The sequence below is a fragment of the Perna viridis genome, chromosome 6 (assembly GCF_037379345.1).
Source record: "Perna viridis isolate PV_CMFRI_1.1 ecotype Kerala chromosome 6, ASM3737934v1, whole genome shotgun sequence".
Lineage (NCBI taxonomy): Eukaryota > Metazoa > Mollusca > Bivalvia > Mytilida > Mytilidae > Perna > Perna viridis.
The window spans coordinates 34,281,834-34,296,641 of record NC_142450.1 but is presented as its reverse complement, the minus strand read 5'-3'; the positions used below and the strand labels follow the sequence as shown (position 1 = coordinate 34,296,641).

The 14,808-nt window shown below is 31.6% G+C and overlaps 1 protein-coding gene across 1 annotated transcript; it reads right to left on the bottom strand.

Annotated features, from left to right (window-relative positions):
* Nucleotides 1-695: 695 nt before the first annotated feature.
* LOC148614666 (uncharacterized) lies at nucleotides 696-14,790 on the bottom strand. The gene is made up of 7 exons (XM_088588924.1): nucleotides 14,664-14,790; nucleotides 7,288-7,571; nucleotides 6,478-6,631; nucleotides 5,432-5,555; nucleotides 4,852-5,091; nucleotides 3,843-4,617; nucleotides 696-3,298 (listed from the first exon to the last, which is right to left on the bottom strand). Exons 2-7 carry the CDS (start codon nucleotides 7,556-7,558, stop codon nucleotides 3,105-3,107), a joined length of 1,758 nt encoding a protein of 585 aa, XP_088445050.1. The 5' UTR covers nucleotides 7,559-7,571; nucleotides 14,664-14,790; the 3' UTR covers nucleotides 696-3,104.
* Between the last annotated feature and the right edge of the window lie 18 nt (nucleotides 14,791-14,808).

Genomic DNA, 14,808 nt, shown 5'->3' with positions numbered 1-14,808 from the left:
TTTGTGTTGTGGTCACTATTTCAAAATTTGCTTGTAGTTAACTTAATACGTCAAAAAATAAAAATTTTGCTTAATGATTCTCGAAATTAAATAACATTACAGCTACCTGCAAAAAAATTATTGAAAAGTTTTACAATGAAGAAATCTTTTTACTTTAGTGGGGACACTGTGGAGTCAGAGTGGAGGAAAATATTGACACCACTGTGGAGAGTGATGGAATTTAAAATATTGATAGATGGTAGTGTAACTCTATACTAACACACACATCAGTTAAGTCTAGGTTTATAGTCATAAAATGTTGAGTATATTTTTTATAATAGGCAATGCATTTTTGTTCATTAAATGTGCAAACATAAGCTTGGGTAAGTAAATACTTATTTCAATGAAAAGAACTTGTGGTAACATAGTTAAATAAATATATAGTTCAATTCATTCTACAACTGACCTCTTTTTACCATATATCAAACTTTAAAAGGCAAGTTTTGCTCTGCACAATGCCTGCAGTAAAGTCAACCATTACTAATTTGTGTGAATATTTTAACAATTTAATAAATATGCACAAATGCATCATATGACTATTCATTCCCATTCATATACATAATTGTGTAACTACTTTCAATACAAACAAAGCAATCCTAATCTGCAGTCATTCAAAAAAAAAAATAAAATAAAAAATAAAACATAAGAAAAGACAATTTTATAAAGCACTAACTTTATTCATAATAAAAGGAAAAGATATTTCATACCCTTTTGAATATTGTATCTACAATGTTTATTTATGGCAAAGGAATTTCCCTATTTAAAATGGAGTGTCATAGTTCAAAAGTTTAATGACATTATTTTTATATTTAGTTAAGCATGTTGAATACTTTACTATTTATAAAATCAATAGCCTTTCCAATCACATAATTGTTATCAATAATGCCCTGATAGCCAGAAACAAATATGCAAGGCAAAGGTAAAAACACTCTCAAAAAGTAAATTCAAAACAGAAAACAAACAACTTTAGTGAGCAAATTTAAACTGCTGCTGATAACTAACAAGTAAACAAACAATATCGTATCAGTTCTTAAAGTTAAAAAAAAGATCTTTTTATCATAACAATATAAAAAAATAAGTGGGAGAAGGAAAACTATTTCATCCCTGTTAGTAAAGAGTCAAGGTGATTACATGAATGAGTAATACATGTACATCTAGGAAATGTAGTAAAAACAGATCAGGTGCCTCTAGGCTTGAATTAGGCTTATTTAAACTTAAATAAAATGTAAAGATGAATATTTGAACAAGTTCCTACCGTTTATGTGTGCCTAATAAATTAAATAATAAAAATAACCAAAACTTAAAAATAAAAAAAAAAACAACTGATGTTTGGTATTTGCTTTAATACAATGCAATTAATCATGAGTTTACACTATTAATTTTTCAAGACGTTTGGGTAGGGTATAAACTCTAGGGATGGTCAGACAAGTTCACATCTATTTTAACCAGAACACTAATCTGTATCAGATTCAAGATTTAAAATATATGTAAGCAAGATTAAGCACTTCCTATGCGTTATAAAAATCTCTACACAATTATAAATACTTTAATAATATACATCCATTTCTTTACACTTGTCGTTACACAACACATTCACATAACAAAATGATCATACACAGTGCTTATATGTATATGATGTACAAATGTAACTAGTATAATTGTTATAATTATGATCCTAAATCTGAAATATTGAAAAGAATTGACAAATAAGTCTGTACCCAATTTGTGGTTATAGTGTAGAAAGTAATAACTATTAATGTCCTTACTTTTAGCATATTGCAAAAGATACATTTATAAGATTTGTTCTATTTAAACGTGCACGGTTCTATGGAAGGCACTTTTTGCCAAAGGAAAAATCAATTTTGAGCAAAGTCTATATTTTTCGTTCAATTTGTCAAGTATGAAAAAATTTAAAAAGAAAATTTCCTCTTAAACACATTTGTAGTAATTACCAGTTCTAAGTTTTTGTCATAAAAGACTTAACAGTATCCCATAATAATTAAGGAAGTTACACTAAAGTTGCCATTACGTAACTCACATTTCTTCGAATAATTTATTCGAGTTGTAGTAAATATCCTATAATACAGACATATGGAAAATTGAATTTAATGTTGTTTTTTTTTCATAGTTGGTTAAAAAATGAACTCAAATTCATTGCTCAGATTAACCCTGAAGGTACAAATTGAATGGAACTATAAAATAGTTCAACACATGTATCAATGGATAATAATGAATGTAAGAAAGAAAAAAATGTATGGTTCACCTTGAATAACGACGACACACAGGTGTATTGTTAGTTAATGCTAAAATACTTTTAATTCACATGCATTATTTGCCACAGCTGAGTAAACTATATCAATTTTTAAAATTTTGAAATCTTCTAGTGTCAATTTTTTTTTTATTTGTTTCAAAAGTTTTAAAATTTATTATTTTTACAAACCAAAACAAAATATATCAACAGATAACCCACAGCTTTCCTATAGCAGCTTGTGCAGTGTTCTACATCTGTTACCCAAACATCATTATTATTGTAAGATTTGATTTTTGCCTTCACAGAACAGCAAGACCACTGAGAAACTATTACATATATCAAGTAAAATGTAAAAATCTACTCTTCTGTGGCTAGCATTACATATCCTAAATGACTAGGTGTCAAACAGACAACACCATTGTATCCACCATTAGAATTCATCACAGAAAGCCAATATTATCCACAAGTCTCATAAAGCTAAGAATATCCTGCAAACACATATTGCTCTTAAACCTCTGGAAAATAATATCAACACTTCAAATCTTAAGCTTTGAAAAAGATATTAGAAATCCTAAATTAGGTCATACTAGAACATTTCCCAAATTCATATTAACCACTTTGATTCACCAAGAAAAGAATCATTCCTCAAACAGCAAGTTTACATATATAGATATTTCACTCTGAGTTACCATGATGAACTTGTGCTAATAGCACCCATTCTCTCCTGAATTGTGTCGAAGTAATGGGGAGATAACTGTCTCAATATAACAACTGTGTCTAATCTTAATAATTTCCACTATTATTAGCTGTTTTATCAATCATCTTCCCATTCATCTTCATCATCGTCGTCATCAACCTCACCACCTTCACTATCACTTGCTTCCATTGCTTTCCGTCTCATTTCAAATGCCCTATTCATGATAGAATGCACATCAAAACGTCCTGAACTAGTCTTTTTCTGTTCTTCCTTTCTTTTCCTTTCTTCTGTCTTTCTTAGCTTAGACATCCCTGTGAAAACAATGCATTATGTAAAATGTTTAAAACAAAATATCACAGAAGAAACATATGAAACTAATAATAACTGTTAAATACAAAACAAAATAATCTAGTTAACATATTATAGGTAAGGTCAGGATTTTAATGTTGTGGATTTGTCAAGTGTACATCTCTTTCCTTTTTCTAAACAAATCTAGAATATATTATAAAGTGTAATATTTTGAGTGTCAAGTTTATTTCCCTTTTTTGCTTTACTTTTTTTTTATCACCAAGTTTTTTTTCCTTGTGAATTTAGTATCGTGATACATGTACTGAAACTTGTGGTATTATGAGAACCATTATAGGTTCTCATAATACCACAAGTTTCTTAAGTGACATGAACATGATAAAAACAATAGTCAATCTCATTTGTGATATCATCTAGGACTCTTCAAAGTATGGCTTGATATTTTCATGTAAGTTTAATATTTAAAAAAAGCACTTCTCCTTTCACAAAGGTTAATTGGATATGCAATCTAATAGACACTTATCAAACATAATTCAAATAAAAACTTACAATCACCAATTCTAATCTCGGATAGTAAAGCACTCCTTTCATCAACAACTGGGGCAGGTGGAGCCTCAATTTCTGTCTTTCCTAAAGTAGACGAGCTGTTTGTAGATGATATTGACACTCCATCAGATGGAGCTCTCACATGTCCATTCGGCATACCCTGTGTTGAGGGTGGGGGTGGGGGAGGAGGAGGCGGGGGTGGAGGTGCTCCTTCTACAGGTGGTGGGGGAGGGGGTGCCATACCAGGCGGTGACAAAGGAGGTGGAGGCATAATGTCAATAGGTGTCTCTGTAAATGGGGGTGGTGGCGGTGGTGGAGGTAGATGATCTGGGGTCCGTCCTCGTGATGATGGACTTGAACTGTAGCTGACATGCCGCACAGGTGAGCCACTCTGCGGAGAATCTCTATCAAAGTTCATTTGTTTATTTCTAATTTCCATTTGTGGTGTCATCTGGGGACTTTGTGCATATGACCCCTCATCAGCCATTGGGGGAGGTGGAGGTGGGGGAGGCAAACTGTCCCTTTGTCCCCCACGTCTATCAGCATTTGGATCAAATGGTGGAGGTGGGGGAGGAGCTTGTGATGGCCTAGCTGGACTAATCATTGAAGCTGCTCTTGATCCTCTGTGTTGCTGTTGTAGATGTAAGTGGTTAGGATGCTGATGTTCTGGAATCTGATCATAGTAATGCTGATGATGACTGACTCGTGGGTCCTGAGGTTGTAATGGTACCTCATTTGGACCATTCATATATTGCGAAGGCTTTCTATTGGCGCTAACCTAGAGAATAAAAGAAAATTCATTTAACATAAAAAAAATTAAGTATTATCCACAAATCAAAAAAAAAGTATTGTAGCAATGAACAATTTTTAAGAAAATTCTTAATGCAAACTTTTCTAAAATTAAATTTTGCTATAACTGTTACAAAACCTTTGCTTTCAGGACAAATTTTTTAATAGACCTCTAAAAGTGAGTCTTAAGAAAATACTAGTAGTCTTTCTTTTTCATTTGTACCTGTGACATTCTTGGATCTCCCTCATTTGGAGGTGACTGGGGCGACACAACATGATTTTGTTGTGGTTTTTGGGCATCTATACTTGATACAGAAGTAGCATTTTTCGGTAACCCTTTCAAAATATGTTGAGGGTTTTGATACTGTGAACTGAATTCTATGCCTTGGGCTCTGTCTTTGTATTTCTCTTTGATTAACTTAATTTCTTTTGGCTTGTTTCTCTTAGCTTGTTCCTTTGGTCTCTGAAATGATAAATACACATATGGCTTGTTTATAGGCACTCTACTAAGATACAAAGGATTTACCATACTTGCGTAGATAAACATATGTTCTTTCAACCATAATACGAAATTCTTTCTCATCAACAGACTTCTACTGTTATCCCTACATTTAGTTTGCTGGAAGATACTGTTTACTTATAGCAGTTCTAATGAATATTCAAATTATACTGTAGTTAAAACCTTAAAACTTAAATGAATTTCAAGTTTAATTAAATAACAGCACATTGCAATTCAACTGTAAGTCATTATTCCTCAATCAACCCAGGGTGGCAATTACGTATACACTCTAAAACTAACAAACCTTCTTCCGTTTGGCTTTATATTCTGTTTTCTTTTGTTCAATATCTTTTTGTATATCAGAAAACCAAAGTTCAAAGAAATACCCTGGATCTGTATAGAACTTCATACTGTCTTTACCATCCTCTCTGGAAATAAAAAATAGCATTACAATATCAGATTTTTGAAAATATCACATTGATAAGTTCAGAGCACTACTAAACTGGTGAAGCAAGTAAGCTAACATACATGATTAAATAATTTCCTTATCAAACTATTATGCCATTAAAACTTCAAATTTAAGCATGGATTTATCTTATTTCTAAAGGTCAAGGTGAAGTGTTTATAGAACAGTGTTTTTTTTCTAAACTAGCCACAGATATGACAGATAGGTATAAAGACAGCCATATACAATGTGACATGTCATTTATGTAATGTGTATTTGATTTAATGGCCTTTATTCATTTGCTGAATCACAGCAATTCTATAAACAATAAAAATGACAACCTCAATTGAAACAGATTTTGAAAAAAAGACATAAAACAAATGTGCCAGCATATAACCTAAATTCAAAACAGTAAATATCAAGAGGGCTTCAATAAGTGTAAACACACACACTTTTCACATAGCTCTGAAAAACCCAACATCATAAGTAATACAATCCACCGTAAAATACTGACAATTCTTCAAAATGAAACTTATAGTAATGTAATTTTTTTTCTCATTTTGGCTACCATTTTCTATTGACCACTTTGTAGGGACCAACCAGTGTTAAATTTCCAATAAAGTATGAAAACAGCCAATTCAATTTTATTTCATCCATCAAAATGGTCCAGCAAATTGAGACCTTTTTCATACAGTTTTCTGGATTTACAAAACAGTTAAGATCTGCTTATATCTTTATAGGCTAGATTATAAAAATGTAGTACTTAGGTTTAGCCAAAAGATAAACTTAAATAATACACTAATACATACCCATTTATGACATCTAATCTGGTTAAATTTTAACAGGCCAGATTTCACTAAGTTTATCAGAAAATAAACCATAGCAGAGCAATTATATATACCCACCTAAATTGGTTCAACTTTTCTAGTGCCGGAGGTCGAGTACATTCAATATAAGACTGTTGAGTAGATTTTGGTATGGTAGCTCTAGACACAACCTGCTGATCATGTTGATTAGAACTCTTGTAAGGCTTTCTTAGATGTATATCTTGTAGAGATACTACAAAAAAAATATCAACTTTATGCTTATACAACATGTACATGTATGAATGATGAATGTTAATAATAGTTTTTGATCAATACCTGAATTTTTGTTTATTTTATACAACCAGGGATGATTTTACGATGTCTACAAAGCCGAAATTGGCAAAATGGAAAGTAAATAAACAGTAAAAAAAGAATCGTAACGCTAAAATCCGAATTTGAAATAGCGGAATTCCTCTAAAAAGCAGAAAAAAATCATCCCTGATAAACATTATGATACATTGTTCTACCAGTACAGCATGCTTTGTATGAGCATGAATTTTCAGTCGGGTTTAAATCAGCAGGTTACCATGAAAAAAAATATACACTAGTTTAGAGACAAACAATTCACTTATTTATTTCAAAATCACAAGAAGTAAATTCTAAAAATTACCACCTATTAATGAATATAGTTATTGCATGATATTTGCCTAAATTTATGCCACTTAACGTTTTTTTTTTTTTTTTCACATTGTCCCTTGGTAGACAAAACTTGTCTCAACATTTCTCCTCTAAAAATATTGACAAAGACTAACAGCATATTTAAATGTCTTAACAGACCATTAATATTCAAAAGGTAAAATACTACAGGTAATATTTAAATAATGAGTAATCATGAAGCATATTCCATACCCTGTTCTCTCTCTGCATCTAACTGTTTCACTTTATCCCTCAAGTGATCAATTCTGTTCTGCAACTGATTGGCTCTTCCAAAAAAATTTCCTGCCTCTCGGGACAAGTCTTCAAACATATCCTCAGCATGGTGACTCAGGCTTGATAGCTGCTCTATCACAGAGCTAAGAGTATGATTTGTAACACATTCAAGTTCATTGGTAATTGATTTATCAACAGCTACTTTGCTGCTGACACCAACTGGCTCAATGCCCCTTTGTATAAATGGCATTCTTTACATTCACCTAAAATAGGTAAGTTTCAATATTGTGTAATAATTTTCCTATCAAATTCTCTTTAACTATTATCAAATTTATACAATGAAACTTACGGCATATAAAAAATCCTTTTAAAATGTATTTTACATAAGGAAGTAAAAACAATTACTATTAAGTGATATAGATAAAATGCTTCGTTCTTTAAGCAAATAACTTGCTATATCTAGTGAAAGAAATATCTTGTTCCTTGAAAGTTTAATCTAAAGAACAGAATCTCTTATACTCCTTCTCACACATGTACATATATGATGCTATGCAATTTTAACAAGGAAATGATGTTTAGTGTACACATTAGTTCATATGATATGTATTAAGATGTTACATAATTAAAAAAAAAAACATCATTTATAATAGTATTAATTTACACATTTACATGTATCACCTACATACATGTACACTTTTTTGTACATTTGTACATACCGTAATGAAGCCAATGAAACAATGATATTTATATGAAATTAAATTAAGTACATGCATTTCATAGAATCAAAATGTACCATGTATATTTAGATATTAAAAAAAATAGTCAACAGAGTATTAATGACCAAATTAGTATTAATAGTACAGTAGTCAGAAAAGAAATATTTCTTCCAACCACACCCCAAATTTCTAATTTCGGGTTTATACCAACACCATTTGTACATTCAGTGTACATGCACCATAGTTTTCATTACCCAGAACTTAAATTATAATACAGATTGTTACCCCTAGTAAAGTTTTCAAATACTTAATTACCTAATGGTACAGTTTACCCTAGATTTTTGATGTGCAAAATATCTACTTCTCTATCATATAACTACAGGGAAAAAAAGTTATTCAAATTCTGTAAAACTACATACTGTATTTTAGTGTGCATTACATGGATTTTTTTTTACATAGATATCATAATCAGTGCATGGGGATGCATATTATGCATCAGTACATAAGAGTTGGCCATGAAATGACAGATTTACCTGTACATACCAGAAAATAGATATTGCTTATTGTAAACAAACAAACTGGAAGTTGAATGTTACTCAAAGAAAAGTTAATCTAATCACCAAATACATCTTCCAGGGCTTTCACTACTTTTTAAAACAGCCATACCTACAGCCACAAGTAGACGGCTATTTTTGTATTAGCTTAATGCAAATTTTGCTAAAGTAGACATCTCAAACAAGAAAATTGGCAGAAGGAGAAGGAGAAAAATCGCACATACTGCCTTCAAATGAAGGCCCTGATGTTTAGGTATTGAATTTTGAATACTCTCCTAAAATCGTGAGTAATTTTCTAAATAATGTGTTTTTGACAAAGGTTGTATGATATTCTTTTCAACAAAACATATTTGGAGATTAAAATGATGTGACTGAAAACAAAAAAGTAACAAAATCCTTTTTTGTCAAAACCTCCTTGTCAAATGTTTTTGCAACTGAGAATGAGTTTTTTGAAACATATTTTATTTCTAACAATATTCTTCCTAACAGAATGTTTTAAAATAAATTGTTTATGTAATAAGATTCAAGTAACAATCATAACCAGAATTATCAGATTTTCCTGACTTTTAACCTTGTTCACTAATAACATCTGGTTGTACTTATATTATTTTCGTAATTAAAATTAAGTCAATTTATTCAGCTATATGTATTTCCTTTATACAAAGTTTAGTATGAATATATGGTTCTTCACATATTTGTAGAAATACTGCATCAAGGTAAATAAAATGACGGATTAAGTGAAAAATCTCGACCTTTGGTCTTGTAAAAATTTGCTGTAATCTATTTCTAGAAAAACATTTTTCACATGTTTTGACCTTCAAAAACCATTTGCGTACAATACATTAGTGTGTATTATACACGCCAAAATATGGTACTGGAAGTACATGTACATGTACAATGCACTACATGTATGTAAGACGTGTACATGTACTAATATATCAATCAAGACAAATAAGTTACATGTATTTCTTGCATTCACTGACATAAAAGTACTTAGTCAGTCCCATAAAACCAGCATCCAATGGAGTCCTATGATAATTATATTCTATACAATGATACTAATAAAACAAATCCAGTCATTCTATTTCTTTTCTATGCAGATAAGCAACCACAAATCAGAAAGGATTTACCATCCGCTGAAGTATTTAAAGCACACAATTATATGTATAGTAAATGTTATTTTTCAAGTACACAAAACATTTGGTCAGTTGGTAATAATTTTCAAGTTCAACATAATTTGATAAGCATGACTCATCATTCATATATGTACAAGTCAAAATCTGACTTTAAATATACATACTATATATACATTATACCCATACAGGAAATATGCTTTTGAAACCCTTATCTATATTAGAAGTATTTTTGTACTAGTAGTAAGTGGAAAGTCTGAAGAGTCTCTTTTAAAGTCTGAATAACTAATTGAATTACAGATGTATCACTAGTACATGTATATGACTAAATATAAAATTTAATTATTAAGTATACTGTAAGTGTTATAAATTTGATTTCTAATTTTAGTATCCAATTGTTGTGCTAAACAGATTTCTGAACACTTCCTCTACTAAACATCTATTATTTCATGAACAATCAAGAGTACTTTTGGAATAAAATCCCAAATCATCTCCAATGTAAAGATTGAAGTACATTTGTTCATGAAATAAAACATTCCACCAACAAGAAATAAATTAAAAACAGCTCCAATAATATAGAAATGGGCTGAAGATAAAATTTAAAATGAAATGAAATTAAAATTTTCAATAATTAAAAGAGATGAGGAAAGTGTAACCCTCCCATTTGCCTTTCCCCTGGTTCCATAATTCAAAGGGGTATACTCCCACAAAATTCAGTAAATCATAAATTTTTTGATAATATGAACAACTAAATATCATGATACAACTGCCTACATAGTTTCATGAAATTTAGTGCAGGATTTTCCAAGGAATTATACTTACAAAAGTGACTAACAGATGGACAGGGCAAAAAAAATGTTTCCACTCCAAAGATATTTTAAAACACATTCAGATTTCTTTTTTTTTTTTTTCAAACACTCTCAATTTTGTTTTATATTGTATATACTCCTTGTCTTGGGGAATGATTCAATAATACATGTAAACTACCCATGGCCATGGGGAAAATCAAATTTCCAGTCTTCAAAGTTTGCCTCAAATCCTCATGCTAAGAAGTCTAAGAGAACAAACTCTTGTTTAAAAATATATTAAATTGTTAAAAAATATAAATGTCAAACAATTGATATCTGGTGTACACATCTAATTTAATACATGCAAAGAAAAGTAAATTACTTTCAGGCTAATTAATGAGTTTATGACCTTTAGTTGACTGGTGATTAATTTTAATGAAACTAATGAAGCCTCTGTTTGTGACATGTGCCAATGATTAAACATACAATGTAGCAACAAAGATAATTCAGAAAATTTAATGTTGTTACCTAAACATAACTCACAATTGTTTACATCAAAGACAATGCATGGATAACTGACTTAAGTGCAAAGGATTTATATTCAATCAGAATATCAAAATGAGACTGAAAACAATATTAATCTAAAGATATTCCCTTTTGTGGTTTTAATTCCTGAAAAAAAATTTGGATTGTCTTGACCTTAGTTTCAACATGTTCCAGGTACATTTGTACATTGTATATCAGGTATGCCGAGTACAAAACTTTAGAAAGTTCTCTGTAAAAATAAGTAGACACTGGACAACCATTAGAATTTACATGTACAATGGTAATAGTAATTACTAGTAATTGAAGATTTTCCTCTTCATTTCAAGGTAATTTTTTTTTGTAATAAAGCAGCAAAGCTGGTTCTCAAATGTATATACATTTTACAATAAAGTTTTAATCAGGGATTGATTTTCCCATTTTTTACCACTTGCTAAAAAAAGCAAGTGCTAATTTTTTCTACTTGCTAAAACAAATTGTCACTTGCTAAATTTTTTAATATGTAGTAATATTAAACAATTTAAACAGCTAAAATACAGAATACGACAAGCAACTATTGGTTAGGGCCATAAGGGACAGTATTTGGCCTCTTTGACTTCTGTCCATTATACCATCAGCATGTAACAAATGGCCTTGAGTCGAAACTGTCCAGTGCCTTCCCACTCCTATCAATTTTCCTTAAATAATTTGAAATCCCCCCCCCCCCCATTTTCCTACCAATCTTTAAAGAAGCAGTAACAGCTTAATTAATGACAATGTTGTTGTTATTGTCCGGGTGGCTTGTGGTGCCACTATCTGCATGATATAAGCCTACTTCTGAGAGTTTCTGTTTGTTAGTTATTAAAAAATGCTGTAATTTGTCGACTTATGCCGGCCTAATAAATATTGACCTTTCAAGGACATTTAATTTTCTTGTGTACTACCTGGTCAATAAAACACTTTAAGGCAGGATAAATAACCCTCATATCAAGCATTCTAATGATCCAGACACTCGAAATTTAAACTTGGCAATAAAAAAAAAAATCACTCGCTAAAATTTACTGGCATGATGTAGCTTCAATTCGCTAAATTGAAATTCCACTTGCCTTTAGCGAGTATTTCCAGTAAAATTCGACCCCTGTTAATCTGCATATCTACAAATGCGCTTACGTATAATACCTCTATACTATGAAATTCCATCAAAATATCTTGAGCAGTTTAGGAGAAGTTGTGCTTACATTATTTTCCCATGTAAAACCCTTAATTTGGATTATCTCCCTTTAGAGTCCTCCAACAGTCACCATCAGACAGTAATTATATACCTGAATGCAAATTTACATAAAATACCAAACCTTCCTATAGTATCACATCAAAATATCTTTAGTGATTTAGGAGAAGCTGCAGTTTCATGAAATGTGGACAGACAGATGGATGGACAGACACAGGGTGATTCCTACATGTATTTAACCCCCAAACAAAGGGGTATAATAATAGTCTTGTTTCCTTCCACCTGACTGACACAATTATTTTGCTACAGACCCTAAAGTTTCTCTCTGGATTGTTAAAAAATTAAAACAAGCCCTGCATATGAATTCAAAGATAAGACATTGCATTATATTACCCCAGTTGAGCACATGTACATTTATATGTGGTGTAAGGGTTTCCTTGCATTCATTGAAGACCAATGTATGGCCTTGGGCTGACATTTTCTTTCCAATGGAGTTGTTTTCTCTTTGAAATATTCACCATACCTATTGTCTTTATATACATGTACATGTGTAAATGTTGAAAATTTCTTTTGGCAAAATATAATTATTTTCCGATGTCGCAATTTGGGATTTTTTATTTGATCTGGCAACAAAAATAATCTGTTGGCGATTTTATTGGTGCCTAGGTTTTGTATATTAAAATCGACAGAATATTAGTCAGCAATGGATATTCTCTCCATGTCCAATTAAACAACTGCCTTGACACCTGGTCAAAGGCAGGAAAAGTTGGTAAACAAATAGAATGGGGATTCCCAAAATCTAATTAAGGAAATATTGAGGGCATTATGTAAAAAATGATTCAGATATCAAGCAGGAGTACAAGAGATAATTAAAAAGGGACATGGTAGTTTGCTAGAAATTTTATCACTGAAAAAGAATCAAACCTGTTGAAAATTTATAGATAAAAAATCATTATAATTTCAGATAAATTAATTAGACCACAAAGGATAAAGGTCAACATGTTTAAAATCAAGGACTATATGAGCATAGTTAAGTCCTTGATAGAAATAAAACACCTGTTTCTGAAGTAGTGCGTTATTATTTTGCATATGTTTAAATTTAGATCCTAAGACTAGAGCTAAAAACCTGCTGTAAACATGAATCAAGAGTGAATCTTGGGTACATGTATGTCATGAATGAAGTGCTTATTTTGATGAATTGACAAAGATAACTCATCAGTGGACTAAATACTGTCATATCCTTGGCTCTAATTTCAGAAAATTGGGGAAAAAAATTAGCAGCTGGCAATTTTTCTGGCGACACATTTTTGGAAGCCAGAGCAGCCCCCGGTTGACAGTAGTGTATATCATATCTTTTTCATTTTACCAATACCATTTACACTACCGTCGACACAAATTTTAATTTCTCAACTCTCCACAGTGGAGATATTTTGAGGAGTCACAGTGTCTCCACTCTCCACAGTGGAGTCACCATTTCAAAAATTGTAATTAACTTCTCCTGTCTGCATACCAAGGTTGAATGGTTCTAGCAGTTTAATAACATGTAAGTAACTGACAGAAAAAAGTATTGAAAACTAATGAAATGGAGCAATTTTATCACAGTTTTTACTTTGGTGGCGTCACAGTTGAGGACACGAGTGACTCCACTGTGAAGAGTGGAGAAATTAAAATTTTGGTTGACATTAGTGTAGCTACCCTCTGGAGCATTAAGTCAGAGTAATAAATAGTAACCTTCATGCCAGCCCGAGACTGGGTGTTTTTTCGGAAGGGCTGGCTAATTTTAGCAAAAAATCTACATTGTGATCTAGTAAATAAATCGAAAAATTGTATTCAGGACTGGCTAGAAGTTGAGTGAGTTTCCTACCCTGATTAAGTTGTATATTAAGAAGGCAAAAGTGCAAGAAGCATTAAGTACTAGTCTCCCTTCAAATCAAAGTAGACTCAGTGTTCGAACTAGGCAGTTTCACAGAGTGCTGCGACCACTGTTTCCAAGTGGGGCACTGTGCCCTTATTTTATCATCAAAAGATGGTTGAAATATACACAATTTTGCAGGCCTGTCAAATTTGGTGGCATTTTCCCTTGATCAATTATTTTTGCCTTGCTTTATTTTTAAAACTTTCCAAATCTCTTGAAAGCTTGACAGCCCTGCTCAAGGGGTACCCATCTTAGACAGAAAATGTACACTAACCAATCTATAACTTTTTAAATAACTATAAATGCAAGTAAATTAACGCGAAAACTTAAAATACGATGCTGTGTAATAATTTCCAAAATTTTGACAGCTAAAACCGAAAACAACAGGTTGACGGCACACCCAAATTGGGAATTACAGGCTAACTGGGGATTTATTTAGAGTGCATTCAGAGAGACCATGATTTGCGTTGTAATGATTCGAAAAGTAAGGAATGCTAACCAGTTTGAATCAAGCATCCTTTACGGCAAAATGTAAATATTTACGAAGCAGCATCATCAATCCGGGAAGTCAAGAAAATGGCGGAAAAATCTCGTAGTTTACCACTTTCTCTCATTATGCACGAGGCTTGGGCTGAAAAATAAAT